Raw genomic sequence first — 23,244 nt, forward strand, 5'->3', positions numbered from 1 at the left:
AATACCCATTCCAAATTGTTTTTTTCTTCTTAACTCTGATACTAAAAACTATCAAAACTTTTAAATTTAGCCAAACAGTATTGAGCAATCGCTGAACAAGTGATTAAAAGCCTACTCAAAAAGTCAAGTCCATCATTGCCCACAAGACCACTCTAAACTCCCAAACCAAAGAAGAACCCCAACCTCTAAATGCTTCACCCACTTCCCAAAACACCCCACCATCAACTGATCCCCAACTTCACACTCCCAAAACCCCCACAAAACCCTCTAAACCAACACAGCTTTGAACAAAACTACAGGCACATCTGCAACCTCCTCCTCTCCCTAACCCAATCAAGAGCCCTCCCAAAGGGTCTCCAACTCCATGCCCATGTCCTCAAATCAGGCTTCCAAACCATCCCTCTCATATCTCACCACCTCATCAACTTCTACTCCAAGAACCAGCTGCCCCTTCATTCCAGCCAAATTTTTGAAGAGGCCCCAGATAAGTCATCCACCACTTGGAGCTCAGTCATCTCCTCCTTTGCCCAAAATGAGCTTCCGGTTCTCGCCATTGAGTACTTTCGTCGAATGCTTGGCACGCCATTACGCCCTGATAACCATATATACCCGAGCGTGACCAAGTCCTGCGCCATTTTGAATAGGCGGGATGTTGGGCAGTCTGTACATGGCTTTGCGGTGAAGACTGGGTTTGAGTTTGATGTGTTTGTGGGGAGTTCAGTGGTTGATATGTATGCTAAATGTGGAGAGATAAGAGATGCTCGGAAGATGTTTGATGATATTCCTCACAAGAATGTGGTTTCTTGGAGTGGGATGATATATGGGTATGCTCAAGTGGGCGAGGATGAGGAGGCTTTGAGACTGTTTAAACAGGCCTTGGTTCAAAATTTGGGCGTCAATGATTTCACATTTTCAAGTGTTATACGGGTTTGTGGCAACTCCACGCTTCTTGAATTGGGGAAGCAAATACATGGCTTGTGCTTCAAAACAAATTTTAATTTGTCAAGTTTTGTAGGTAGTTCTTTGGTTTCCTTGTATTCCAAGTGTGGAGTGATCGAAGGAGCTTACCAAATTTTTGATGAGATACCTGTTAAGAATCTTGGAATATGGAATGCAATGCTTATCGCATGCGCGCAGCATGTGCACACGGATAAGGCTCTTGATCTGTTTAAACAGATGGGAAGTGCTGGGATGAAGCCAAATTTCATTACGTTTTTATGTGTGCTATATGCTTGCAGCCATGCTGGGCTCGTTGAAAAGGGGCAATATTATTTTGCTCTTATGAAAGAGTACGGGATTGAGCCAGGGGAACAGCATTATGCTTCCCTGGTAGATTTGCTTGGCCGTGCTGGAAAATTGATAGAGGCAGTTAAAATTATTGAGGAAATGCCTATAGAACCAACAGAATCTATATGGGGGGCTTTATTAACGGGTTGTCGAATCCATGGTGACACTGAATTGGCAGCCTCTGTGGCTGACAGAGTCTTTGAGTTGGGTCCTGTGAGCTCTGGCCTGCATGTGCTTATGTCTAATGCTTATGCTGCGGCTGGAAGATTTGAGGAAGCAGCAAAGGCCAGGAAGATGCTAAGAGACCGAGGCATGAAAAAGGAAACTGGTTTGAGCTGGGTTGAGGAGGGAAACAAGATTCACACATTTGCGGCCGGGGACAGGAGGCACATGAGAACTAAAGAGATTTATCTGAAGTTGGAGGAGTTAGGGGAGGAAATGGAGAAAGCTGGTTATGTTGCAGACACAAGTTTTGTGCTAAGAGAAGTAAATCGAGAAGAGAAAGATCAGACTATTAGGTATCACAGTGAAAGACTAGCCGTAGCATTCGGTCTTATTGCTTTTCCACCTGATAGGCCAATTAGGATTATGAAGAATTTGCGTATTTGCGGCGATTGTCATACTGCTATCAAGTTTATGTCCAAGTGCTCAGGAAGAGTTATCATAGTGAGGGATAACAATAGGTTTCATAGGTTTGAGGATGGAAAATGTACGTGTGGAGATTATTGGTAAGTAAGATGTAACAAATTCATAAACTATTAACCAAAAGATGGTCTGAGGCTGAATAGTCTAAAATTCCCCCAACAAAAAAATTCTTAAAGCTCCCCTTCAAGCTCTGGCTGCTGGTTGATCATAAAGCGTGCATCAGCAGACCTCCAGTCAATCTTTCCGTTGATTGTTAGGGACTAGAGCCTATCTCTTTCAATTGATACAGCAAGAGCTAGTGAGCCATTTTTTCCTGTACCATTTTTTATTTTCTCCTTTTTCGGTCCTGAGCACTTGTACATCCATAGATTCAATTTACAGATCATCTATCAAATGTTACGGATTCACGCTACGCAGGTTTCGAGTTCTTTTTTTTATGTTGTTGCCAAAATATGTCTAGATTCTTTTATAATCTGTATTGTTATGCTTGTTGGATGAAGAAGAGATGAGCCACAGCCAAGTCACCGTGCCAAATAGCACAGCCTAATTATTAAATGAAACTTTTTAACTCCATGGAACAAAATGCAACTCAAACCGCATGTCAAAGGCAAAGATTCAAGTACAATACTAATACAAAAGGCTTATGAGGAGATGGAATGAGCAAACAAGGCTTCTGGTATAGCCGATTATCGGCACCACCAAGCCCCTTCCCCACGATGGAAGGCTAAACTCCCATATTATCTGTGTATATATAAATATGTATTTTCCATGTGGCTAAAATTATCAAATTAGTGTCATGTAAGTTAAAAAATGTTTGAACTAAAGGAAAGCCTCAACAGAAGGCAGCAAAAACGTTGGATTGGACATTGGCATTGCCATTGGACAAATCGACTTTTACAGAGTGAGTCAAATCATATGGGCTTTTGAGTCCTACAATTATGCTACGACCCTTTATTTTTCTTTGTTTTGTAGTTGTTTACGTTAAACGTGTATATACCATGTAGATTGCCATTGTCTGAGGTTAAATTATTATAATATATCAGGGTTGGGTTCTGTCTGAATTTTATGAACTGAGGGAGGTTCATTTGGTGTCTGCTTACATGGTGTCAGCAGGTTAGTTTAGCACTCCAAATCACCTCTTCTGGAGGACAAGATTTATTTTATTTTTGCCCTTAAGCGTACTCTTTTCGTTTGATGATTTGGGTCCTCATTGTTACAGTTTTTTATTGATCATTTTAGTAATAAAAACCAAAAAATATACAATCTTTAGATAGCTGTTGTCAATTCTTAAGGGTTGTTCCTGTTTTCTTTTTTGGTTTTCGTTTCAAATTGTTGTTTGACTTTTTCTTGAAGTTGGGTTTCCTTATTTCTTGAATGTTTATCCATTTGAAGCATTTCTTGTTTCTGGAATGGTAATGATCAGAATTAGTTTTGAATATTGAGATTTTCTCTTTCATAGCACTGTTTATTGTTTGTTGCCTTGCTGTATTTGCTCCATGAGAAAGGCCTTGCTCTCTTGAATTTGTGAAAGAATATGGGCAATATGCCCCTCTTTGTTTTCTTCAAGGACATAAGGTAACTATTTGTTTCCCTAAGTGGCCTCTTTTAGCTTATTTCTATTGTCATCATTATCGTTGTTGTATTAAAGGTTCAAACGTCTAATTAAATCTGGTTTCTTTTTTCTTTTTGTTGGTTCTATTTGTTAGGATTTTAGTGGCAAGTTTATGATTTCTAATTGCAGTTTTTTGCGTGTTATTGCCAGAAATGTTTTCAAAGCGGATGAGCTAGGCCTGGAAATAGTGCATATAGCCCTTCCTACACTGTTGGCGTTATTGGCAGACCCTGTTGCTTCTCTAGTTGATACAGCATTCGTTGGCCATATAGGTTTGTCATATAACAAAGATAATCTTCAGTCGAGGAAGCTGTGACTTCTTGAATTGTTTGTTTGGTGTTCACAAATGCATTTCCAATCTTTCTTTACATCTTGACCATTTTAGCGGAATCTTTTCTGGGAGATTAAAATGTAAATTTTTTCTCTAAAATCAAAATTTTAAAAATGGGAAGCTTTTTGTTCATGTTGCAGCTTTTTTCTTTCTAAAGCGGAAAAATGTGAACTGCACAGAGCCTTTTTTCCAGGTTGTTTATAGGACAGTTACAAAGTTAATGTTATGAAGTGTCATGGAAGGAACAAAGTTAATTACTTGCAAAATCTTGGAAATAGTTATCTACTGGGTTGATTTTAGAATTGCAATATTTCATTGCTGGCCATTGAAACTGTTGCTTTGCAATGAACTACATGGATAAGTTCATCCATTTTATGTATCTATGTACGTATGCTTAACTTCTGCTGCCATGTCCAGGTAGATGTGCCATTTAAATGCTGTTACATTTTCCTTTATTATAGAAATAATACTAGTTATCAATAATTAAGCTCTTGTTACCCAATAATCCATATAGGTCCAGTGGAGCTCGCGGCTGTTGGAATTTCTATTGCTGTTTTCAATCAAGTATCAAAGATAGCAATTTTTCCTCTTGTCAGTATTACAACCTCTTTTGTTGCTGAAGAAGATGCTACTGAAGAACTGAGGGCAAATGAACAAGTTCATGAAAACGTTGAAAATGGTACTCCCATTAGCATGGAAATGGAGATGGAAGAACTCGTACCACTAGTTGGTATATTGCCTCCTTTACTCCCTTCTTAATGTGAGACTATGCTGAATATATGGATAAAGTTGCATATGTTCATAGGAGCTCCTCTATAATTTAATTCAACTATTTAGAATTATACTCACTTATTATATATTTTTGCTACAATTTTGAACTACACTCCACAGGAAAGTCGTCATCTACGGAAATGGTCAAACTTGAGCATGTCCGAAGGCATATTCCATCTGCATCATCAGCATTGGTGGTTGGCAGTGTACTTGGGTTTATTCAAGCTGTATTCCTAATTTTTGCTGCAAAGCCTATCCTCAATTACATGGGTGTTGATTCTGTAAGTAACATTTTGAAATGCTGGAGTCTTTAGATATTTTGTTTTATCCTTTTTTTGTTTTTGTTTTTTTTAAATTCTTGTTATGGAGTACCTTGAATATTAGTCAAGTTGATCTCATATCTTTGTCATTAGCAACTTCAGTTTATTTGTGAGGGTTTCCTTATCGAACCCTTTCTGTTTCCATTTCTGCATCATACATTTAATAAGCTATGCTTTACTGTTTTAAACTTCAACCTCCAAATATATTGGGTCCGGTTTGCAAAAATGTCGAGCCGATGGGGTGTCTTTTCTGCCTACAAAAAGAAAAGAAAAGAAAAGGAGGGCGGGGGGTCTAGTTCTTACATACCTATCAGTAAAAAAATGTTTTTCTACGAGAAGTGTTTATGAAAATCAGGCAGGGATTAAGTTAGGTAGTATTAGTAGTGATGGAACAAACTTACGGAGCAATGTTGCACGATGGAAATTAAGATTGTTCTTTCTGCCTCATTTCTTCACAAGAGAGAGAGAGAGAGAGAGAGAGAGAGAGAGGTGTGGAAGATATCTCATATCTGAGACATACCATTTTTTTGCTGGGTATGTTTTGTGGGAACTTCCAGCAGTACTACTGAATCATTGTTTCTGCTCTTTTTATTAGATTCAGATGCTTACAAGGATAGATTTGATGTGTTGAAGTCAATCATTTTCTATATGTTTAATGAGTACTAAATTCTTGAGTTATCTGTATTCAGAATTTGAAGTAAAGCACATTCGGATTCCTTATTGTTGCAATGTTGTTCAGATGTACATAATTTCCTTGTTGAAGTTGTTCCGGTACTTCACATATATAAGTCCTGAATTTCTACAATTCTTATGTTGATGTTATATTTCTCACATAAGTTTGTTTTTCTATTCAAGAATGCGCTTCGAGTTCATCTCTATTTGCTTTTTCTATTCAAGAATGCGCTTCGAGTTCATCTCTATTTGCCTTTTGGTTCTATATAAAATTACTGAAGTTTTAAGATATATCTTGGCATGTATAGCGAGTTCAATAATGACAGTTTCTTTTGTTTTCTTAATGCAGAATTCTCCTATGCTAAAACCAGCAAGACAATACTTAACATTGAGGTCACTTGGTGCTCCGGCTGTTCTTCTCTCTTTGGCTGTGCAAGGGGTTTTTCGTGGTTTTAAAGATACAAAAACTCCTTTATATGCTACAAGTAATCTAAGCCTTCTATCTTTCTTTTTAATTTCTTTTTCCCTTTAGACTACTAGACAGTAATACGTTGTCAATGCACATACGAGCTATTGGTCCGTCGCAAATCTCGCGGCCTGGTGCTCCCGGCCGAGGGGATGCGCGTCAACACGTGACGTCCTTCTTTTGGGTGCGGTGCGGTTTGTGTGCGGGCGTGCCAGCACGGTCTCTGTGCGTCGAGATGGTGATGGGGTTTGGGTAGAAGATGTTCAAATGATGCGCCTGTTTCGGGTTCGACTTCTAATCAAACGATTGTGGCCGAGAGAGGAACTGGTCTCGGCCGTCAGGTTCACGGCATGAGCTACAAGGCCGTTTAGTGGTGGTGTTGGTGGTGGGTTTTAGGCGGTGCTCCTGCGTGTTGCTCGGAGAGCGACGGTCGTATGATATATAGGGTGAATGAGGCGATAACAGGGATGGTGCTTCCGGCGCCTTGAAAATCAAGGGTTGTATGATATATTGATGAATGGATTTTCCTTACAATCTACCACTACTCCTAGGAAAGCATGTAAAGGTATTGAAAATGCATTACAGGAAAAATAAGTTGCTCTGTGGGAGGCTTTTGTTTGGTGCTGGACCCTTGAACGTGGTCTTGAGCTTAGTATTTATAGGAGGAGTCCTGGAGGGCCAATCGAGGCTGAAAAAAGATCTGCCTGATGGCTTGAAAATATCTGCATGGTGGAGTATGATCGGGGCAAGTGGGTAGTCAAATCGGCATTTGGGATCGTGAACCATGGTGGTGTGACCCCCATAAATCTCAGCAAATCTCGGCCACCGCCCTGATCGTGGGCTCTGCACTCTTGGCCGTGAGAACGCATTTAATGCTCTGGTCCAGTGGTTGGTGATCTGACCTCAAGCCGTGAGAATGCATTGTGAGAATGTTTGCGCCTAACCACTCTGATTCCTGTTACCAAATCCGACTTCAATCACTTCCCTTCTGCCTCGTGCATTAAATGCTTCTTGCACCCAGTGGTTTTGCTGTGGCGGTCAGAGGCACTACTTCATTAAATGGGGCGTGGGACCCTGAGGCCACGTGGCGATTTGACCATAGTATCTTTGGCCGTGTCTCTCATGGACCTCGGCCTCGGCCCATAATGCCGTGGTTGTGAGGCCGAGAAGATCCTGCCTTCGTATTTTTCTTTTGTTTTCGAAAAGGCTAAATGTCTGACTAAAGCGTGGCGTTCAGTCCATGAACAGGTGCCACGGCCGAGAAGAGGTCCCTTCTGATGACCGTGATTTATTTAGGCACAAACACGAGCATGACCCAAAAAAATGCAGTGACTTCATTAGCTTTTGAAACAAGTATAATCTTCTCCCAGAATTTGAACTGAATAATTTCCTTCTGCAATGGAAGATCATTATGAAGATCCATGTCATGATGGCATTCATAATTTCTATGCCAATATATCAGATCCAGGGGGATGACTATCAAATTGAATTGGATTGGGTCCGGGACATCATTTGTGTCCTCCATTATTCTTTCTTCATCCTGTCATTATATCATTCTGATCCTGTTCTCATTTTCAAGCATAAAATCTCAAAACTAGCAATCCTCCATTCTTGTCTTATCTTCACCTCCAGGGAAGTGATACTGGCGTAAGTTTTCAAGTTTCTTTTAATCATGATCAAACGATAGCATTAGTCTCAGTTTCGTATGTAAAAATGTAAATACCAACCATTTATCCTGGGTTTGACTTGTTTTCCGTTGTCGGGGGGTTAGGAATCTGTTTCATTTAATTCACTGTTTGTATTATATTTTATGCATCCGTCTTATGAAAAGATTGCATTTGATAGTTGATCCAAGTTGTAGAATGCTTGAATCCCATATATATCTGTTCATTGACTTGGACATTTAGTCTTCCAGTTATTTTTTGTTTAACAACTGCTTATACTGCTAAATAATCAGGAAGAAAGTATCAATGATCTAAAACTTTGCAAACACCAGAATATATATTGTTACTAAGTATGTGTATATGCACATATTTTGTCTACATTAACAATTTCATTACTTGTTGGGGGTAATTCTAAATTTTGTTCTATTGAGCAGATTCTGCTATGAAGGATATGAACTCGTCATCTTTGTTGGGTTAATTTGACTGAAATCCTTCTGCATGGTTTGTTTCTTAACATGTAGTTGTGGGAGATGTAGCAAACATCATTTTGGACCCAATATTAATGTTCGTATTCCATATGGGTGTTAGAGGTGCGGCCATTGCCCATGTTATTTCTCAGTAAGCTTATCTTTGGCTGATAGTAATTGATTAGTTCAGACCATTTGCCAAGACTTCTTTTCTTCTCTTTTTCTTTTTTTGTTAGTATAAATGACACTCTTTGGCATCTTTGCTGCTGTTTCACTTGATTTGTGATCATTGTAGGTACTTAATCTCCCTGATATTGATATGGAAATTAAACAAGCAAGTTGATCTCCTAACCTCAGGTGTCAAAGATCTACGATTTGGCCAGTTTCTGAAAAATGGTAGAGGCTTCTATTTCTAAACCCTAATCTGCAAGTAGAATTTCACCAGTCCTTAGATAATGAATCCGTATCTTTGGTATTATTGAAACTCAAGGCCCCAAATATGTCTTAATATATGTACAAAAACACTGATAGCCTATAGTCGAGTTCCCATATCTTCTCGAGCAGGTTTTCATGAAGTTAAAATGTTTGTTATTATATTAAAGGTATTACGATCATTTTGTTTGACATTCAAGTTATTTTATAAGAATTTATCGTGTTGGCCCTTCTATTATAATCTAAATTCTCAACAAACAAAAAAATTCCTTCACTAGTTCCTCATCTTCTGGTCTATGGTTTTTCTATTAGAAAATAGTTTCTTGTTGATTGTTCTATAACTTAATTTTTTGGTCTTGGATCAGGGTTTTTGTTAATGGTGAGGGTGATAGCTGCAACATTCTGTGTTACTCTGGCAGCAGCATTAGCTGCAAGGCAGGGACCAACGACAATGGCTGCATTCCAAGTTTGCTTGCAGATCTGGTTGGCAGCCTCTTTGCTTGCTGACGGCTTGGCTGTGGCTGGACAAGTAAGTAATGGATTTTGAAAAGAGAATGGATTGATATGATGGTAATTTACATTCCTGACATCCCACAATTTTGTGGACTTACCTTATCATGTTCAAATAAGAATTGCACTTCACTTAAGAATGTTTAGAAATTGTATCTAGCATAGTAAAAATCTACAACCTATGAGCTTGGTGTTTGGCCATATATAGACTATCTTCTGTACATATCGTTTCAGAAATTATGTTTTGCTCGTGTTAAGAATCACATTTTGCTCTGTTTTAAGGCAGTCTTAGCCTTGTTTTATTTGCTGTAATTCTGTTGTTTCTTATCATCTATAACACCGTCCTACTTCACTTTCAGGCAATCCTTGCAAGCGCCTTTGCAAGGAAAGATTACAGCAAGGCTGCCGCCACAGCTTCACGTGTATTGCAGGTAACCTAACTTTTGAACATATCAATTTACTCTTTTTCCTTGTCATATTTTGAATTGCTTATGGTTCTATTATGCAGTTGGCTTTGGTTCTAGGGCTAATGCTCTCGATCATCCTCACAGTTGTATTACAGTTTGGCTCCAGAATATTTACAAAAGACATCAATGTTTTGCAGCTTATAAGTTTAGGCATCCCGGTATCTCTCTCCCCTTCTGCCCAAGCAAAGAAACAAATGACTTTTCTTTTTTTCTTGTTCCAATAGTTCCAGGGCAATTTAGAGCTGAGACTTTTTTGTTTTTGTTTTTGTTTTGGCTAGTTTGTTTCAGTGACTCAACCTATTAATGCTTTAGCATTTGTTTTTGATGGAGTCAATTATGGAGCGTCAGATTTTGCATATTCTGCATACTCAATGGCAAGTCTAACGCTTGTTGCGCTCTTAATCAATTATTTTTTATTTTGCTTCTTGTTTACCAGTGGTAGAATAGATGTCTGTACAGAAAAATCTCTCTCTCTCTCTCTCTCTCTCTCTCTCTCTCTCTCTCTCTCTCTCTCTCTGTGACTATTCTCTGTCAATTCCAGGTTTTGGTGGCTTTGGTGAGCATATTGTGCCTATTTCTATTATCAAGCCACGGCTTTGTTGGTATCTGGGTTGCTTTATCTGTCTTTATGAGTTTGCGCGCACTGGTTGGATTTTGGAGGTAAATATCCAGTTGAACTAAATTGTTTAACAAAGATTGTTGTCATAACATATTTGGTGATCTGTAAATTCAAAGTTGCTTCAACAGCATGAAACCTTTTGCAGGATAGGAACGGGAACGGGACCGTGGAGCTTTCTTAGGGAGTAAATTCTGAATAATATGTTTCTGCATATATTCCTTCTCTTCCAAACATTATTTATTGTCGAGCATGTCTTACAAGCTCACCAGAAGGGCAAAGAGGAAACTCTTATGAGGGGATGATATTACTGATCTGCCATCACCATTTCTTGTTTGGGGATGATTGAGATAACCACACATATGTAATGAAAAACAAGAGAGCACCATTCTTTTACTGCTTTCTCAAGTTAGGTCAAATGAATCGTAATTGGTGATCTTTACTGTTGTTTATGTTCACGTGTGAATTATGATAAGGATTGGGTGATTGTCAGCCGTTGATGCATGTAGACTATTATCAGCTGCACTCACATGCATCAACAGTTAACATTCATCTATAAGTGCGTGGGTGACTGTTCTTAGCACCCCACAAGTTCACGTCCTTTAGCATCCCCAGTTAACTAGATGGCAAACTAAATCCCTCAAAAGATCTTATTTACTATGTTGATGACACTAACTTATGTGACAGATGAGATGGCAACTCATGTCATCTACCACATGAGATGGCACAAAAATAAATAGAAAACCACTTACAAACAACAGCAGCAGCGACAACAACGCTGTATGTAGTGAAGTGATCATCAGGGAATGAAAGGAATGGCGATAACATCCAAGTCATTCTTCTTGATAGCAGCCAACTTGATCGGTTCCGTCATGTCAAGCTGAAGCTGTTGCTGTTGCTCTTGTTCTTCTTCTTCTTCAGTGGCATTAAAGGCATTTTTTAAGACAACAGGAGGGGAGGGGGGAGGGAGTTTCCAGTTAAAGTGGTAGAGCAGTTGAGCAAGTGCAAGCTCAACGGATGTAGTTTCAAATAATATGCCTGTACACATTCTCTTACTTTCCCCAAATGGAATAAATTTGAAGTCGTTCCCTCAAAAATCAACCCGGCGACCTTGGAACCTGTCAGGTATAAAGCAATCAGGATTTTCCCTGTGTTGAGGGTCTCTCCCCATCCCCCAAGCATTGATTAACACTCTCGATTTACTTGGTATATCGTACCTGCCAATTTTATGTAATAATAAGCCGCTTTGATAATCATCATCTGCTTCAGCTAATTGCCTTGGGAATAAGGGAAGAGGAGGGTGTAATCATAGAGTTTCTTTTATCACCATCTTCAAGTAGTCTAGCTTCTTCATGTCTGCATCTTCAAGTTTTTTCTCATTTCCCAATCCAGCAACAACTTGGCGTACCTCCGCCAGTGCTTTCTCCATTGCTCTAGGATTTCTCACAAGTTCTGACATTGCCCATTCTGTGGTAGCCACTGCAGTCTCACTTCCAGCAAAATACAAGTCCTATAAAAATGAAAGAAAAATAAAAGTACTTTATTCACTTAATATCATTTTCGTACCAACTAATTATAATGTCATGTCCTGATGACCTTGACAGAACAGAAATTAATTAGTCAAGAAACAAAAGAAGTAGATTATAACACTCATAGAGGTAACGTTATGTACATACGTACCAGCGTGACAGCTTTGATTATGGTGTTTGTGAGATCAATTTGGAGTTCACCAGACTCCTGGAGTTGTAAAAGCACATCAACTAGATCTTCTTCTTCTTCCTGATGGCATGATTCTTTGTTATTTTTGTTGGTTAATAATGCAAAGGCGGCCTTTCTTTTCTTTCTATGGTCTTTGATGACTTCCTCTAGAATCCTGTCCATCTTTCGGTGTATTTTCTCCGAGGCAAGCTTCAAACCAGTGACACAACGGAGGCGCTAAAGCGAAAGGAAGAGATCAGGCAGATCAAAGCCCACCACGAACTTTCCCATTTCCTCCACCAATGATATAAATTCTTGTTGATGTTTGCACTTTTTCCCCAAGGCTGCACGGGCAGTAATGCAATTCTGCATGTTGAAGATCATGTTGCTAAGATTGACAGGATGACCCTCAGATGAGGAGATTGATTGAACTAGACTCGATGCCTCTTCGTTACTTATCGATGCAAAAGAACGCACCCGTTTCGCGCTCAGGAGCTCAAGCATGCAAACCTTTCTCATTTCTCTCCAGTGATCATTATCAGGAACAAAGATGAGACCTGCACAATTGTAGGAAAACATTTCAGCAGCGATAAGCGCTGGCAGGCCGGTCAGAGAAAGCGGCCTTGTTTATCTTCAACACCTCTTCAGCTAACTGTGGTGATGAAATGACTATGGTTGATGCTTGTCACAGTTTGAGGTGCATGATAGGCCCATACTTCTTGGCCAAGTCTGTCAGGCAATGATGTTGTAAAGAGCCAGCCAACTGGTGCAAGTTTCCAATCAGATGTAGCTTCCATGGCCCTGGAGGCAACCTAAGATCAATTGGACAAGTATGGCTTCTAAATCTCTTCCAGTATATAGCAAGGACAACAAGGAGCACCAGAGAAGTGAAGAGAGGAAGGGAAGGACTTTGGATTATTTGGAGCATCATCTGTGACAAAAATGAAGAAGCTCTTGTCATTATAATCATACATCTGCTTTGCTGGCAGAAGTATTGGTTTTAAAATGGGCACTTTTACATGCTTCCAGGCTTCCTTTACAATATCTGGATATTGAAGATTTTTGGCAATTTTTACGATCTTTTAACTAACTGGGTTTCTATCAAGAATGTCTTCAGTGAACCTAATATGGATGTCTATATGTTTGGCTAATAGCTGACAGGGCAAGGCTGCTGATGTGTCAAGACTGTTGCGTTGATCATGGGTGTTAGTTTGTATTAGCTGTTGTAATAGTCATGTGTATCTTTCAATTAGTTTGGAAGAGCTAGCTTAATTACTAAGCAAAGCCCAAAGTATAAAGGTCTCTTGGTACTGTAATATTCATGAATTGGAAAAGAAATCTCATATACTATTCTCATTTTCTCTCTCTGATTTCTCGATCCTTCTTCTTCTTCTCAATTCTTCCTCAATCGTTAGCATGGTATCAAAGCAGGTTTTAATCTTGGGACCTGTGGGTTATGGGCTCACCAAAACCTGGCTCAATCTGCAGACTTTTATAGAGCTCTGCGTGGCTTGTACACTCTGATCCTGATGTGCTTCCTCTGTGTTCAGCTCTGATTTCTTGTTCTCTTTCTTTCCCCTTCTTCAATTTCATGCTCAATTCCTTTCCTGTTCGTTGAATCAATTTCTTCGATTTCACGCTCAATTTCTTTCTCAATTTCACGTCTTCTTCTTCGATTCCAAAACTATCATCTTTCTTCTGTGATTGTTAGACGAATTCCTCTTCTAAGGTTTCTTTGACATTCTATTTTTCTGCATCAATGGCGGCTTCATCTCTCAAAATTGAAGGATTGCTAGGAATGGTTACTCTACGTCTAAAAGATTATAATTTCTTGAAATGGTGATATCAGCTTGAATTTGTCCTGGAAGGTTATGATCTTTTTGGCCATTTCGATGGATCTACCATTGCTCCCCCAAAATTTTCTATTTTGGATGAAGAAGCAGTCACCTCAGAGGTTACTGCAACGGATAAGGAGTGGTTTCGGGCTAATAAAGCGTTATTGAGCTTTCTGATTGCAACACTCTCGGACGACGCGATTGAATATGTTATCAGCAGTAAAACGGCTCATGATGCTTGGTTGAGCCTCTCCGATCACTATGCCACCGTCTCTCGTGCTCCATCTTAAGACTGAGTTATAGACGACTAAAAAATGTGGTGATTCGGTTGATAAATATCTCCTGCGTCTATACATATCAAGGATCGGTTGTCTGTTACTGGAGTTTCAATTTCGGATGATGATCTCATGATTGCAGCCCTCAATGGATTACCTTCCAAGTACGATATGATCAAGACAGTTCTCATTGCTCGAGATACTTCCATTTCATTCAAAGAGTTTGGCACTCAGCTTTTAGTTGCTGAACAATCTGTCGAATCACCCCTTTCAGCTCTTCATACTCCTATGGTGGCCATGATTGGTCATACTTCTTCTGGCTCTCTCAATCCAGGCACTGGTATCCTTCCTACTCCCTCGATTGTTCCTATATCTCCTTCTGGTCTTCATGCCAATGCTCAGCCCTCTAGTTCTATGTCTAATTCTTTAGGCAGAGGACAGTTTTCTAATGTCGATCTTTTCCTCCTCGTGGAGGTTTTTAAGGCTCCAGACCGTCTCATGGTGTTTTCCAAAGACTGGTGTTGTGCCAAAATGCCAAATTTGCAACAATTGTGGATATAGTGCTATCAACTGCTACTATAGGAATGTTTCTCCTCAACACTCAGCCTCATCATCTGTTATTGAGTGTCAAATCTGTGGGAAACGTGGCCATGGGGCTTTGGATTGCTTTCATCGTTCAAACTACGTGTATCAAGGTTCTTCTCCTCCTAATCTCTCACTCTAATGACAACTCAAACCTCATTTTTTCCTGAAACATTCTAGATAGCTAATAGTGGTGCCAGTCATCACATGGTGCCCACTATTGATCAATTGGATTCTGTAACTCCATGTACTTCTGCTGCAGATCAAGTTATTATTGGCAATGGGGCAGGTTTGCAGATTGCTCACATTAGCCACACCAATCTCTCTAATGGCACTTCTAAGCTACATTTGCACGATGTTTTTCATGTTCCACAACTTACTGCTAAACTTATGTCTCTCTCAATCCAGGCACTGGTATCCTTCCCACTCCCTCGACTGTTCCTATAACTCATTCTAGTCTTCATGCCAATGCTCAGCCCTCTAGTTCTATGTCTAATTCTTTAGGCAGAGGATAGTTTTCTGGTAATCGATCTTTTCCTCCTCGTGGAGGTTTTTAAGGCTCCAGATCGTCTCATGGTGTTTTCCAAAGACTGGTGTTGTGCCAGAATGCCAAATTTGCAACAATTGTGGATATAGTGCTATCAACTGCTACTATAGGAATGTTTCTCCTCAACACTCAGCCTCATCATCTGTTATTGAGTGTCAAATCTGTGGGAAACGTGGCCATGGGGCTTTGGATTGCTTTCATCGCTCAAACTACGTGTATCAAGGTTCCTCTCCTCATAATCTCTCACTCTAATGACAACTCAAACCTCATTTTTTCCTGAAACATTCTAGATAGCTAATAGTGGTGCCAGTCATCACATGGTGCCCACTATTGATCAACTGGATTCTGTAACTCCATGTACTTCTACTGTAGATCAAGTTATTATTGGCAATGGGGCAGGTTTGCAGATTGCTCACATTAGCCACACCAATCTCTCTAATGGCACTTCTAAGCTACATTTGCACAATGTTTTTCATGTTCCACAACTTACTGCTAAACTTATGTCTATTCATCAGCTATGTCAAGATAATAATTGTTATGTCATTTTTGATTAGTTTGGTTTCTGTATACAGGACAAAGCAACAAACCAAGTTCTTCTCAAGGGCAAGAGCAATAAAGGCATATATCCTATACCTAGTGCAGTTTATCCTGTCAATTCTTCTTCTGTAGCTAATGGTTCTTCTTCTCTAGCTGATGGTTCTTTTTCTCTAGCTACTGCTTATGTGGGCCAACAAATCAAATCATCTATGTGGCATAGTAGGTTAGGGCATCCTACTAATGAGGTATGAGGTAGTTCAAACTATGCTTAAAACCTCTCAATTACCAGTTCTTGTAGATGCTCATTAGCATATTTGCCCTTACTGTTTAAGTGGTAAAATGCACACCTTACCCTTTCCATCTACTCGTGTTAAGTCTTTAGTGCCATTTCAAAGAATCCATAGTGATCTTTGGGGACCCTCTCCGTGTAAATCCTTTTATGGATATAGATAGGTAGTGACCTTTATTGATGAGTTTACTGGAATTCTTGGATATTTCCATTGTTCAATAAATTTAAGACCTTCTCAAAGTTTCTTCAATTTTCTGCATTTATCAAGAATTAATTTTCTGCATCTATTAAGTGTCTTCAAATTGATGGGGAATGAGAGTTTACGAGCAAGCACTTTACAGATTTCTTGTTGAATAATGGTATTGAACATCAAATATCATGTCCTTATTCTCCCTAGCAGAATGGTCTTGTTGAGAGAATGAATAGACATTTGATTGAGACATCTATAACCATGTTAACTACAGTTCTTTGCCTGAGATGTTTTGGTTTCATGCTATGGCACATTCTCTCTATCTTATTAACAGAATGCCTAGTGAATATTAGCAAATGAATCGCCTTATTTAGATTGTTTCACAAAATTCTAGAGATCAAGCATCTAAGAATATTTGGTTATGTTGTGTATCCCAGTTTGAGGTCCTTAACTATGCATAAGCTTCAGTCTCGATTTTCCTTATGTATGTTTTTAGGCTATATGTTGGGCTATATGGGTGTCATGTGTTATAATATGGAAAATCACAAGGTTCTTATTTCTAGGAATGTTATCCATGATGAAAGTATATATCCTTTTAAAGGTCATAAGGTGTCTCCTTCAAAGGACATTTCTTCAGTTTCTTGTATGCCTATAAGTGTTCCTTCAAGTGTAGTTTTCCCCACCTCTCATACAAATCCTACACCACATATTGTACCTTCTATCTCAACATCCACAGAGGAGTTTTCTTCATCTCAAGCCCTTGAGACTTCTATACTTGCAGTTCCTACTTTGCCAGTTTTATGTGAAGCTCAGTTGGAAGCTTTACTCCCTCATATACCATCATCTAGTTCTTCTGAGGTTGTTCCAAACTCATATAGTTCCTCTAGCTCTAATGATTCAAATCATGCTAATGATCATCCTATGGAAACTTGAGCAAAGTCTGGTATTAGCAAACACGAGGATTTCTCATATTATCATTGTTTTAGTTCGACTTTTTTGCCCCCTTCCGAACTAGAAATGAACCTACCAGTTATAAGATTGATTCTTACTCCTCAGAATGGACAAAAGCTATGCAAGAGGAGATTGCAGCTTTACATATGCAAGGCACATGGGTTTTAGTTCCACCTCCTTTGCATAAAAATGTGATTGGTACTAAATGGATTTATAAGATCAAACGAAATTCTGATTGCACCATTTCCAAATATAAAGCAAGGCTCGTAGCTTAGGGATTTAGCCAGACTCATGGTTGTTATTACTCCAAGACCTTTAGTCCAATAGTTAGGCACACTAGTGTCAAGAATTTTTTTTTACATGGTGATCTTGATGAAGAGGTCTACATGAAGCAACCACAAGGGTTTGAAGATCCTCAACATCCAAATTTTGTGTGTTGACTAAAGAAATAGTTATATGGCTTGAAACAAGCTCCAAGGGCATGGAACTTAAGTTATACTAGATACTTACCTTCTTTAGGTTTCAAAGTCTCTCAATCTGATCCCAGTTTATTTGTCAAGCATCATGGTTTAGATGTAGTTATCTTACTTCTTTATGTAGATGATATAATTTTAACAGGTTCTAATACAAGTCTCATTCAAGAAATCATTGTTGATCTTGGTTCTGTTTTTTAGTTAAAAGATATAGGGCAACTCTCCTATTTCTTGGGGCTACAAATTTCGTATCAGCATAATGGGGCTATTTTTGTACATTAATAAAAGTACGCAAAGGATTTGCTGGCAAAGGCTGGTATGAGTACATGTAAAGCATGTTCTACTCCAAGTAAACCACATACTCAGATTTTGAAGACTGAAGGAGAACCTTTAAAGGATCCCACTTTTTATCGTAGTATTGTTGGTGCACTACAGTACCTTACATTTACAAGGCCAAATTTAGCATATATTTTCAATACAGTGTGTCAGTATATAACCACACCAACTAATGCTCATTTCTATCTTGTTAAGCGGATCTTGAGGTATATACAAGGGACATTACAATTTGGTATTCTCTATACACCTGGTTCTGTTTCTATAGTGACGCAAAGGGCAGGAGATGTCTCAACTCGCAAGTCTATCATAGGTTAGGTCATCTTCAGTCATAAGGCTAATTATAGTACAGTCCAAAATATTAATTTTTAAAAGAATACTGCATTGCTAAATTTTTCCATCTCAAGCTATGCATGACTACATTTTAGAGCCTTTCATATTTTATTTTTGTAAGAAAAACTATGGTACAACACACATATATTCCACAACGACGTATTGTTTAATTTAATTAAACTACGATTTAGAGACAATATTTTTTTAAACAAAATGAATTTAAAACATTTAAAAAGGTTTTAAATAAATAAATAACTTTTCAATCAATGGTTCTGACCTCCAACGATCAGAACCCAATTATATTTATATATATTTTTAAGTGAATTTAAAAACATTTGAAAAGGTTATTAAAAATTAAAAAAAAAACCTAACGGCTAGCTGACGTCATCGATGATGTCAATGCATCTTTAATATTAGTTGTTGGATCTGCAATTACACAAGATGTTTCGTGCTCTTACCCACGGGTGATACTTTCTCCTCTTGGAAAGCACATGCGCTGGGTCCCACAAAAATTTGGCATAGGCCAAAGATGGGCTATATTTGGCCTAGTTGGAGGGCTAAAAGGCCAATTGTGGCCTCCAAATTTGGCCAAATTTTTTTAGCCCATGTCTGGAGATGGGTTTTGCATTATTTTATAGCTATATTTAGCCTAAGGCCCATCGCTGGAGATGGCCTTATATAGTATTTATTGGTCCTAATCCAGTATCTTGGCAATCACGGAAACAAATTTGTTTCTCATAGTACTACAGAGCGAGTATCGAGCTCTTGCTAACACTTCTGCTGATGTTGCCTGGATAAGACAAGTGCTTACAGATCTTCATGAATTTCTTCATGAGCCTCCAATGATTCATTGTGACAACATGTCTGCTTTAGCCCTCTGTTCTAATCCAGTTTACTACTCCCGTATTAAGCACCTCGTTATTGATTTCCATTTTGTGAGGGAATGGGTTCAACACAAAGATATCTTAGTGCAATATATTCCAATAGATGAGCAGGTTGCAGATGTATTTACAAAGGGACTTCATACTCCTGTGTTCTCAAAGCACTATACCAATCTCAGACTGGGAAATCCAGTGAGCTTGATGAGGAATGTTTGACTAATAGCTGACAAGGCAAGGCTGCTGATGTGTCAAGACTATTGCGTTAATCATGGGTGTTAGTTTGTATTAGCTATTGTAATAGTCACGTGCATCTTTCAGTTAGTTTGGAAGAGCTAGCTTAATTATTAAGCAAAGCCCAAAGTATAAAGGTCTCTTGGTACTATAATATTCATGAATTGGAAAATAAATCTCAGATACTATTCTCATTTTCTCTCTCTTATTTCTCGATTCTTCTTCTTCTTCTCAATTCTTCCTCAATCGGTAGCAATCTACACTCTTGCCAAGAAGGGACATGTTTTTACAAATATTTGCATTTGGTTTTGTAACTTCCCTTTTCAAGTATTACATAGTTTTAAGTTTGACTTGTACGGTTATAAGAGCAATTCCAACGAGCATCCTTGGCCTGGGCAGGAAGGGCCCAAGCCCTGTGTTGACGCGCTTCAGCAGCCGGGCAGCTGGTGGGCTCCACAAGCCTGGGCAGGTTTGAAGGCAAGGACAACGGGTTTGTTGACGTCAGAGATGACGTCGATGTAAAAATCTAAAAAAATACTAAAAATTTCAGAATTTTTTGAAATAAATACTTAAGTCATATTCTTCACTTCTCACACCAAAATTCTATACAAATTCCTTTCGTCATATCTCATATAAATAGTAGTTGCCCTTGAGTTGTTATAGCAATGGTTGAAAACACCACAAGCCTTTTGCAAGGACTGCCACTATTCACATGAGTAGTAACAACCATTGCCTTACCCTTGCTCTTTACCATGACAAATGGGTAGTAGTGCTCTAAGATCCCTATAGAATCTTCTATGTAATATTTGTACTTTTGTTTACCTCAAATCTCACAGCCTCATAAATAGGCCAAAGATTGTGTTAAATTATGAACGTGCCACTATTAATGGTGCAAAATCCTAATAGACTTGAATGAATTTAAATAACTTATGCGTCAAGAAACTTGACTTTTGATCAAACAATGATGCATTGAATGGGGAACTTGTTCAATATAGATTCTTTTCTATGCCTCGAGAAAAACGAGGACTTTATTATATCTCTAATACAAAGCTAAGAGGTCAAGAAAACAGAAAACATAGTAAACAATGTGCCAGATCGATCAAATCTTATCAAAACTCGGAATGCTACCACCTAGACTTCTGTTAGAGTCACTAAATTGACCTAGTCTCCTTATTTTTGCCAATGTACTGAGAGCCTAAGCCAATTGGCCCAAAATCTTTAATTACTTCCCATAGGCTGAAAATAGGCCCAAAATCCACAGAGTTCCTAGGCCTAAATTCCAGAATTTCATTTTCCAAACTCAACCTCTAATCCAATTTATTAGACAACCTATCTTATGTATTCCTCAATAAAGCTCAAATTAACTTTGTTTGAAACTTAAAGATCCAAAAAAATCTCATGAACATAAACTCTAAAACAAAGTTCCACCAATAAAATCATCTCAAAACCTTATCTTAATCCTCAGCTAAGCTCCCAAGGAGAACAAACAACCAATTCAACACTTGAAAACAAGAAAGAGGTTATTTTGGTTACACCACTGCCGAGAGAGGTACAATGGTTGGATGGCCATGATATTTGGATATGTTGCAGAGAGCACAACTCTGAGCAACTCTTATGAAGGAAGCCTTGTCATCTGAGCAAGGAAAATCGACATGCATGGCTGACCCAGAAATTTTTTAGCGAATGTGCAATATTGACTAAGTATGAAAAATGATTTTTCGGAATAATCATTTTCTCAAAATAATTTTTTGCGGCTTTTATTCCTTACACATCAAATAAGAAAACTTGATTTTATGAGATTTTAGTATGAAGTATATATTGACTTAATGAGCCATCATTTTTAGCCTACATCTTATTTTGCACTTAAACCGATTTTTCATATTTTGATTTGGTGGGAATTTGATTTTCTAGTATTTTATTTGAATCCAAATGGGGAGTACTTCCTTATTTACATTGTAAACTTAAGTAAATGTCTGTCTTTTTACTTTAAGTTACTTTAAGTAAATTAAAGTAAAAAGACAGACATTTACTTACATGTTGAAAATAGAAATAAGGTAATCTGTACACCAATTGAGCAAAAGCGCAATTTGAAGCACCTACAATAATTTTTCAGGAGCGGGAAGGTGCAGCTGCACCTCCTTACGCCTTAATAGGTCCAGCATGCAAGAGTGAATATCGGTACTCTAGAGCAAAATGCAAGAACAGATGACCAGTCCAATTGCGCTGAGTTTTGGATATGTTAAGAGTTCTCAACCTGAGGAACAACTTTTGTGAAGGAAGATTTGTGAAACGAGCACTGGAAACTGACATGCAAGGCCAAATCCTTGCCTACAGCAGAATACCAGGCAGAGATGAACAGCTTGCACTCACAGTCAGTTTGAGCTATACTGCTTCGATTAGGCTGGAATTTTTATATGTTTTTGTAGACGCGCAGAGGAACGACTTTGAAGAAGTACGTTTTCTGGTTCGAGCTACAGAGGGTGCAATTCTTAGCCTCTGAAAATGGACAATTGGAACTCCCAACTTTGAAGAGAAATAAAACAATGATAACCTGCCTGGCTTTTTTAGGGCATTCCTCCAGTTTTGATCCTTGCTCAAATTACTAATTTCAGTTTACACAGTTTTCTTATTTGTAAACTGAAATTAATATTCTTTTTTTTTTTTTATAAACAATTAAAAAATTTAATTAATTTGTATGACTTTAATAAATTTTAAACAATAATTTAACAGAATTGACAAAATTTGTTGAAAGAGTAAAACACAAGAATCAAATCGGCTAAATTAAAAATACGAGAATTAAATTGGCCAAATTTAAGCCTAATTATATATTTGTTGTCAGAAGTCGGGTGATCGGCAATATATGGTGAGTTGTCCGACTTCTCGCACTTCGCATATGAAGACAAAAATATACCCAAGTAAAAAAGTGTTTAACCATCGAATTGGAATTGATAAATAGACGAGTATTTTGTTCCCAACAAACAACATTCGGTGTACGTACTTGTTCCAAACACTAATCGGAATCAACTATTAATTGATTTTTGTAATAAATTAGTAATTGACGACATAACAAGAATAAACTACTCCATTTATGATATACTTATATTATAGGCTAGAGGATTCATCCTTTTTTGCATACGTGTGTTAAGTCAGTTAGTTCACCCCTTTACACTCAAGTTCGAATCCCCTTTACACTATCGCTTGTATTAGAAAATTAATAATCAAAGCTCCCCCACTTTGTTTTTGTTTGACTGCATTGCATACACACCATTAAAAAAGTCCACAATAGCGTTGCATGGCGCATGGCGCTTGGCTACTAAAAACCTCAACAACAAAAACCAGGAAATGTCCCAATCAATCCACGCACCGAAAGTGGATGAAACATTTTCCCCCCAAGTCTCTTTTAACTGTTTCTTTTTCTTGTCTTGTTTTTTTATTTAGTTTCTGGCTCAACTTTGTGGCCAGGAGCCATTTACTTCATTTCTAGTAGGGAAAAGAGCACAAAGACGAGCAAAATTCCACCAACTTGCATCCTAATTTTTCTTTTCTTTTATTTGTTTGGTCACCCTTTTTCTTTCTTTTCCTGTTCTTTTATTTGTTTGGTAACCATTTTTCTTCTCCATTATAGAGAATACCTGATAGTTAAAAGAAAAAAGACCTGATATGAAGGAAGGTCATGTATGGTCAGCTTCATATAGATAAATAATATCTAAACATCAACATCATATAATATGGATCTTTCAGTTTCAACGGAGTAAACGATGACAGCACCAAAAACCTAGTACAAAATGCCAATACAAGCAACAGGAACTGGTTCCAAGGGGCAGTCACA

General features: G+C 38.3%; 3 protein-coding genes and 1 pseudogene across 6 annotated transcripts; 3 read left to right on the forward strand and 1 right to left on the reverse strand.

The window, feature by feature from the left end:
- Positions 1–2,344, forward strand: MEF1 (mitochondrial RNAediting factor 1). The gene has a single exon (XM_008242647.3). The coding sequence runs from the start codon at positions 190–192 to the stop codon at positions 2,017–2,019; it is 1,830 nt and encodes a 609-aa protein (XP_008240869.2). The 5' UTR covers positions 1–189; the 3' UTR covers positions 2,020–2,344.
- A 723-nt stretch (positions 2,345–3,067) lies between these two features.
- On the forward strand, positions 3,068–10,698 carry LOC103339363 (protein DETOXIFICATION 42-like). Of its 2 annotated transcripts, XM_008242646.3 has the most exons (13): positions 3,072–3,507; positions 3,695–3,816; positions 4,390–4,605; positions 4,767–4,927; positions 5,988–6,123; positions 8,290–8,386; positions 8,531–8,631; positions 9,033–9,196; positions 9,537–9,608; positions 9,686–9,802; positions 9,923–10,018; positions 10,186–10,304; positions 10,409–10,698. In XM_008242646.3, exons 1-13 carry the CDS (start codon positions 3,467–3,469, stop codon positions 10,449–10,451), a joined length of 1,485 nt encoding a protein of 494 aa, XP_008240868.2. In that variant the 5' UTR covers positions 3,072–3,466; the 3' UTR covers positions 10,452–10,698. The 2 variants fall into 2 exon arrangements, with proteins under 2 accessions (XP_088898767.1, XP_008240868.2); XM_089042641.1 differs by lacking the exons at positions 9,686–9,802; positions 9,923–10,018 and having other exon boundaries at positions 3,068–3,507.
- Positions 10,699–11,057: 359 nt separating this feature from the next.
- LOC103339464 (melianol synthase CYP71BQ5-like) lies at positions 11,058–12,892 on the reverse strand (annotated as a pseudogene).
- A 1,189-nt stretch (positions 12,893–14,081) lies between these two features.
- Positions 14,082–18,208, forward strand: LOC148914759 (uncharacterized). Of its 3 annotated transcripts, XM_089042225.1 has the most exons (4): positions 14,082–14,763; positions 15,059–15,420; positions 15,770–15,979; positions 17,839–18,208. In XM_089042225.1, exons 2-4 carry the CDS (start codon positions 15,310–15,312, stop codon positions 17,917–17,919), a joined length of 402 nt encoding a protein of 133 aa, XP_088898351.1. In that variant the 5' UTR covers positions 14,082–14,763; positions 15,059–15,309; the 3' UTR covers positions 17,920–18,208. The 3 variants fall into 3 exon arrangements, with proteins under 3 accessions (XP_088898351.1, XP_088898353.1, XP_088898352.1); XM_089042227.1 differs by lacking the exon at positions 15,059–15,420; XM_089042226.1 differs by lacking the exon at positions 14,082–14,763 and having other exon boundaries at positions 14,770–15,420.
- Positions 18,209–23,244: the final 5,036 nt, after the last annotated feature.

The sequence above is a fragment of the Prunus mume genome, linkage group LG8 (genome assembly GCF_029339155.1).
Source record: "Prunus mume cultivar Tortuosa linkage group LG8, ASM2933915v1, whole genome shotgun sequence".
Classification (NCBI taxonomy): domain Eukaryota; kingdom Viridiplantae; phylum Streptophyta; class Magnoliopsida; order Rosales; family Rosaceae; genus Prunus; species Prunus mume.

Bases quoted from the DNA above. Each gene is read 5' to 3' on its own strand.
- LOC103339363 (XM_008242646.3), top strand. From the start codon at position 3,467: ATGGGCAATATGCCCCTCTTTGTTTTCTTCAAGGACATAAG. The intron at 9,609-9,685 runs GTAACCTAACTT...TCTATTATGCAG, and splicing joins CAGCTTCACGTGTATTGCAG to TTGGCTTTGGTTCTAGGGCT. The intron at 9,803-9,922 runs GTATCTCTCTCC...TGTTTTGGCTAG, and splicing joins TTATAAGTTTAGGCATCCCG to TTTGTTTCAGTGACTCAACC.
- MEF1 (XM_008242647.3), top strand. From the start codon at position 190: ATGCTTCACCCACTTCCCAAAACACCCCACCATCAACTGATCCCCAAC.
- LOC148914759 (XM_089042225.1), top strand. From the start codon at position 15,310: ATGTTTCTCCTCAACACTCAGCCTCATCATCTGTTATTGAGTGTCAAA. The intron at 15,421-15,769 runs GTTCCTCTCCTC...TTCTGTATACAG, and splicing joins CTCAAACTACGTGTATCAAG to GACAAAGCAACAAACCAAGT. The intron at 15,980-17,838 runs GTATGAGGTAGT...TCTGTTTTTTAG, and splicing joins TAGGGCATCCTACTAATGAG to TTAAAAGATATAGGGCAACT.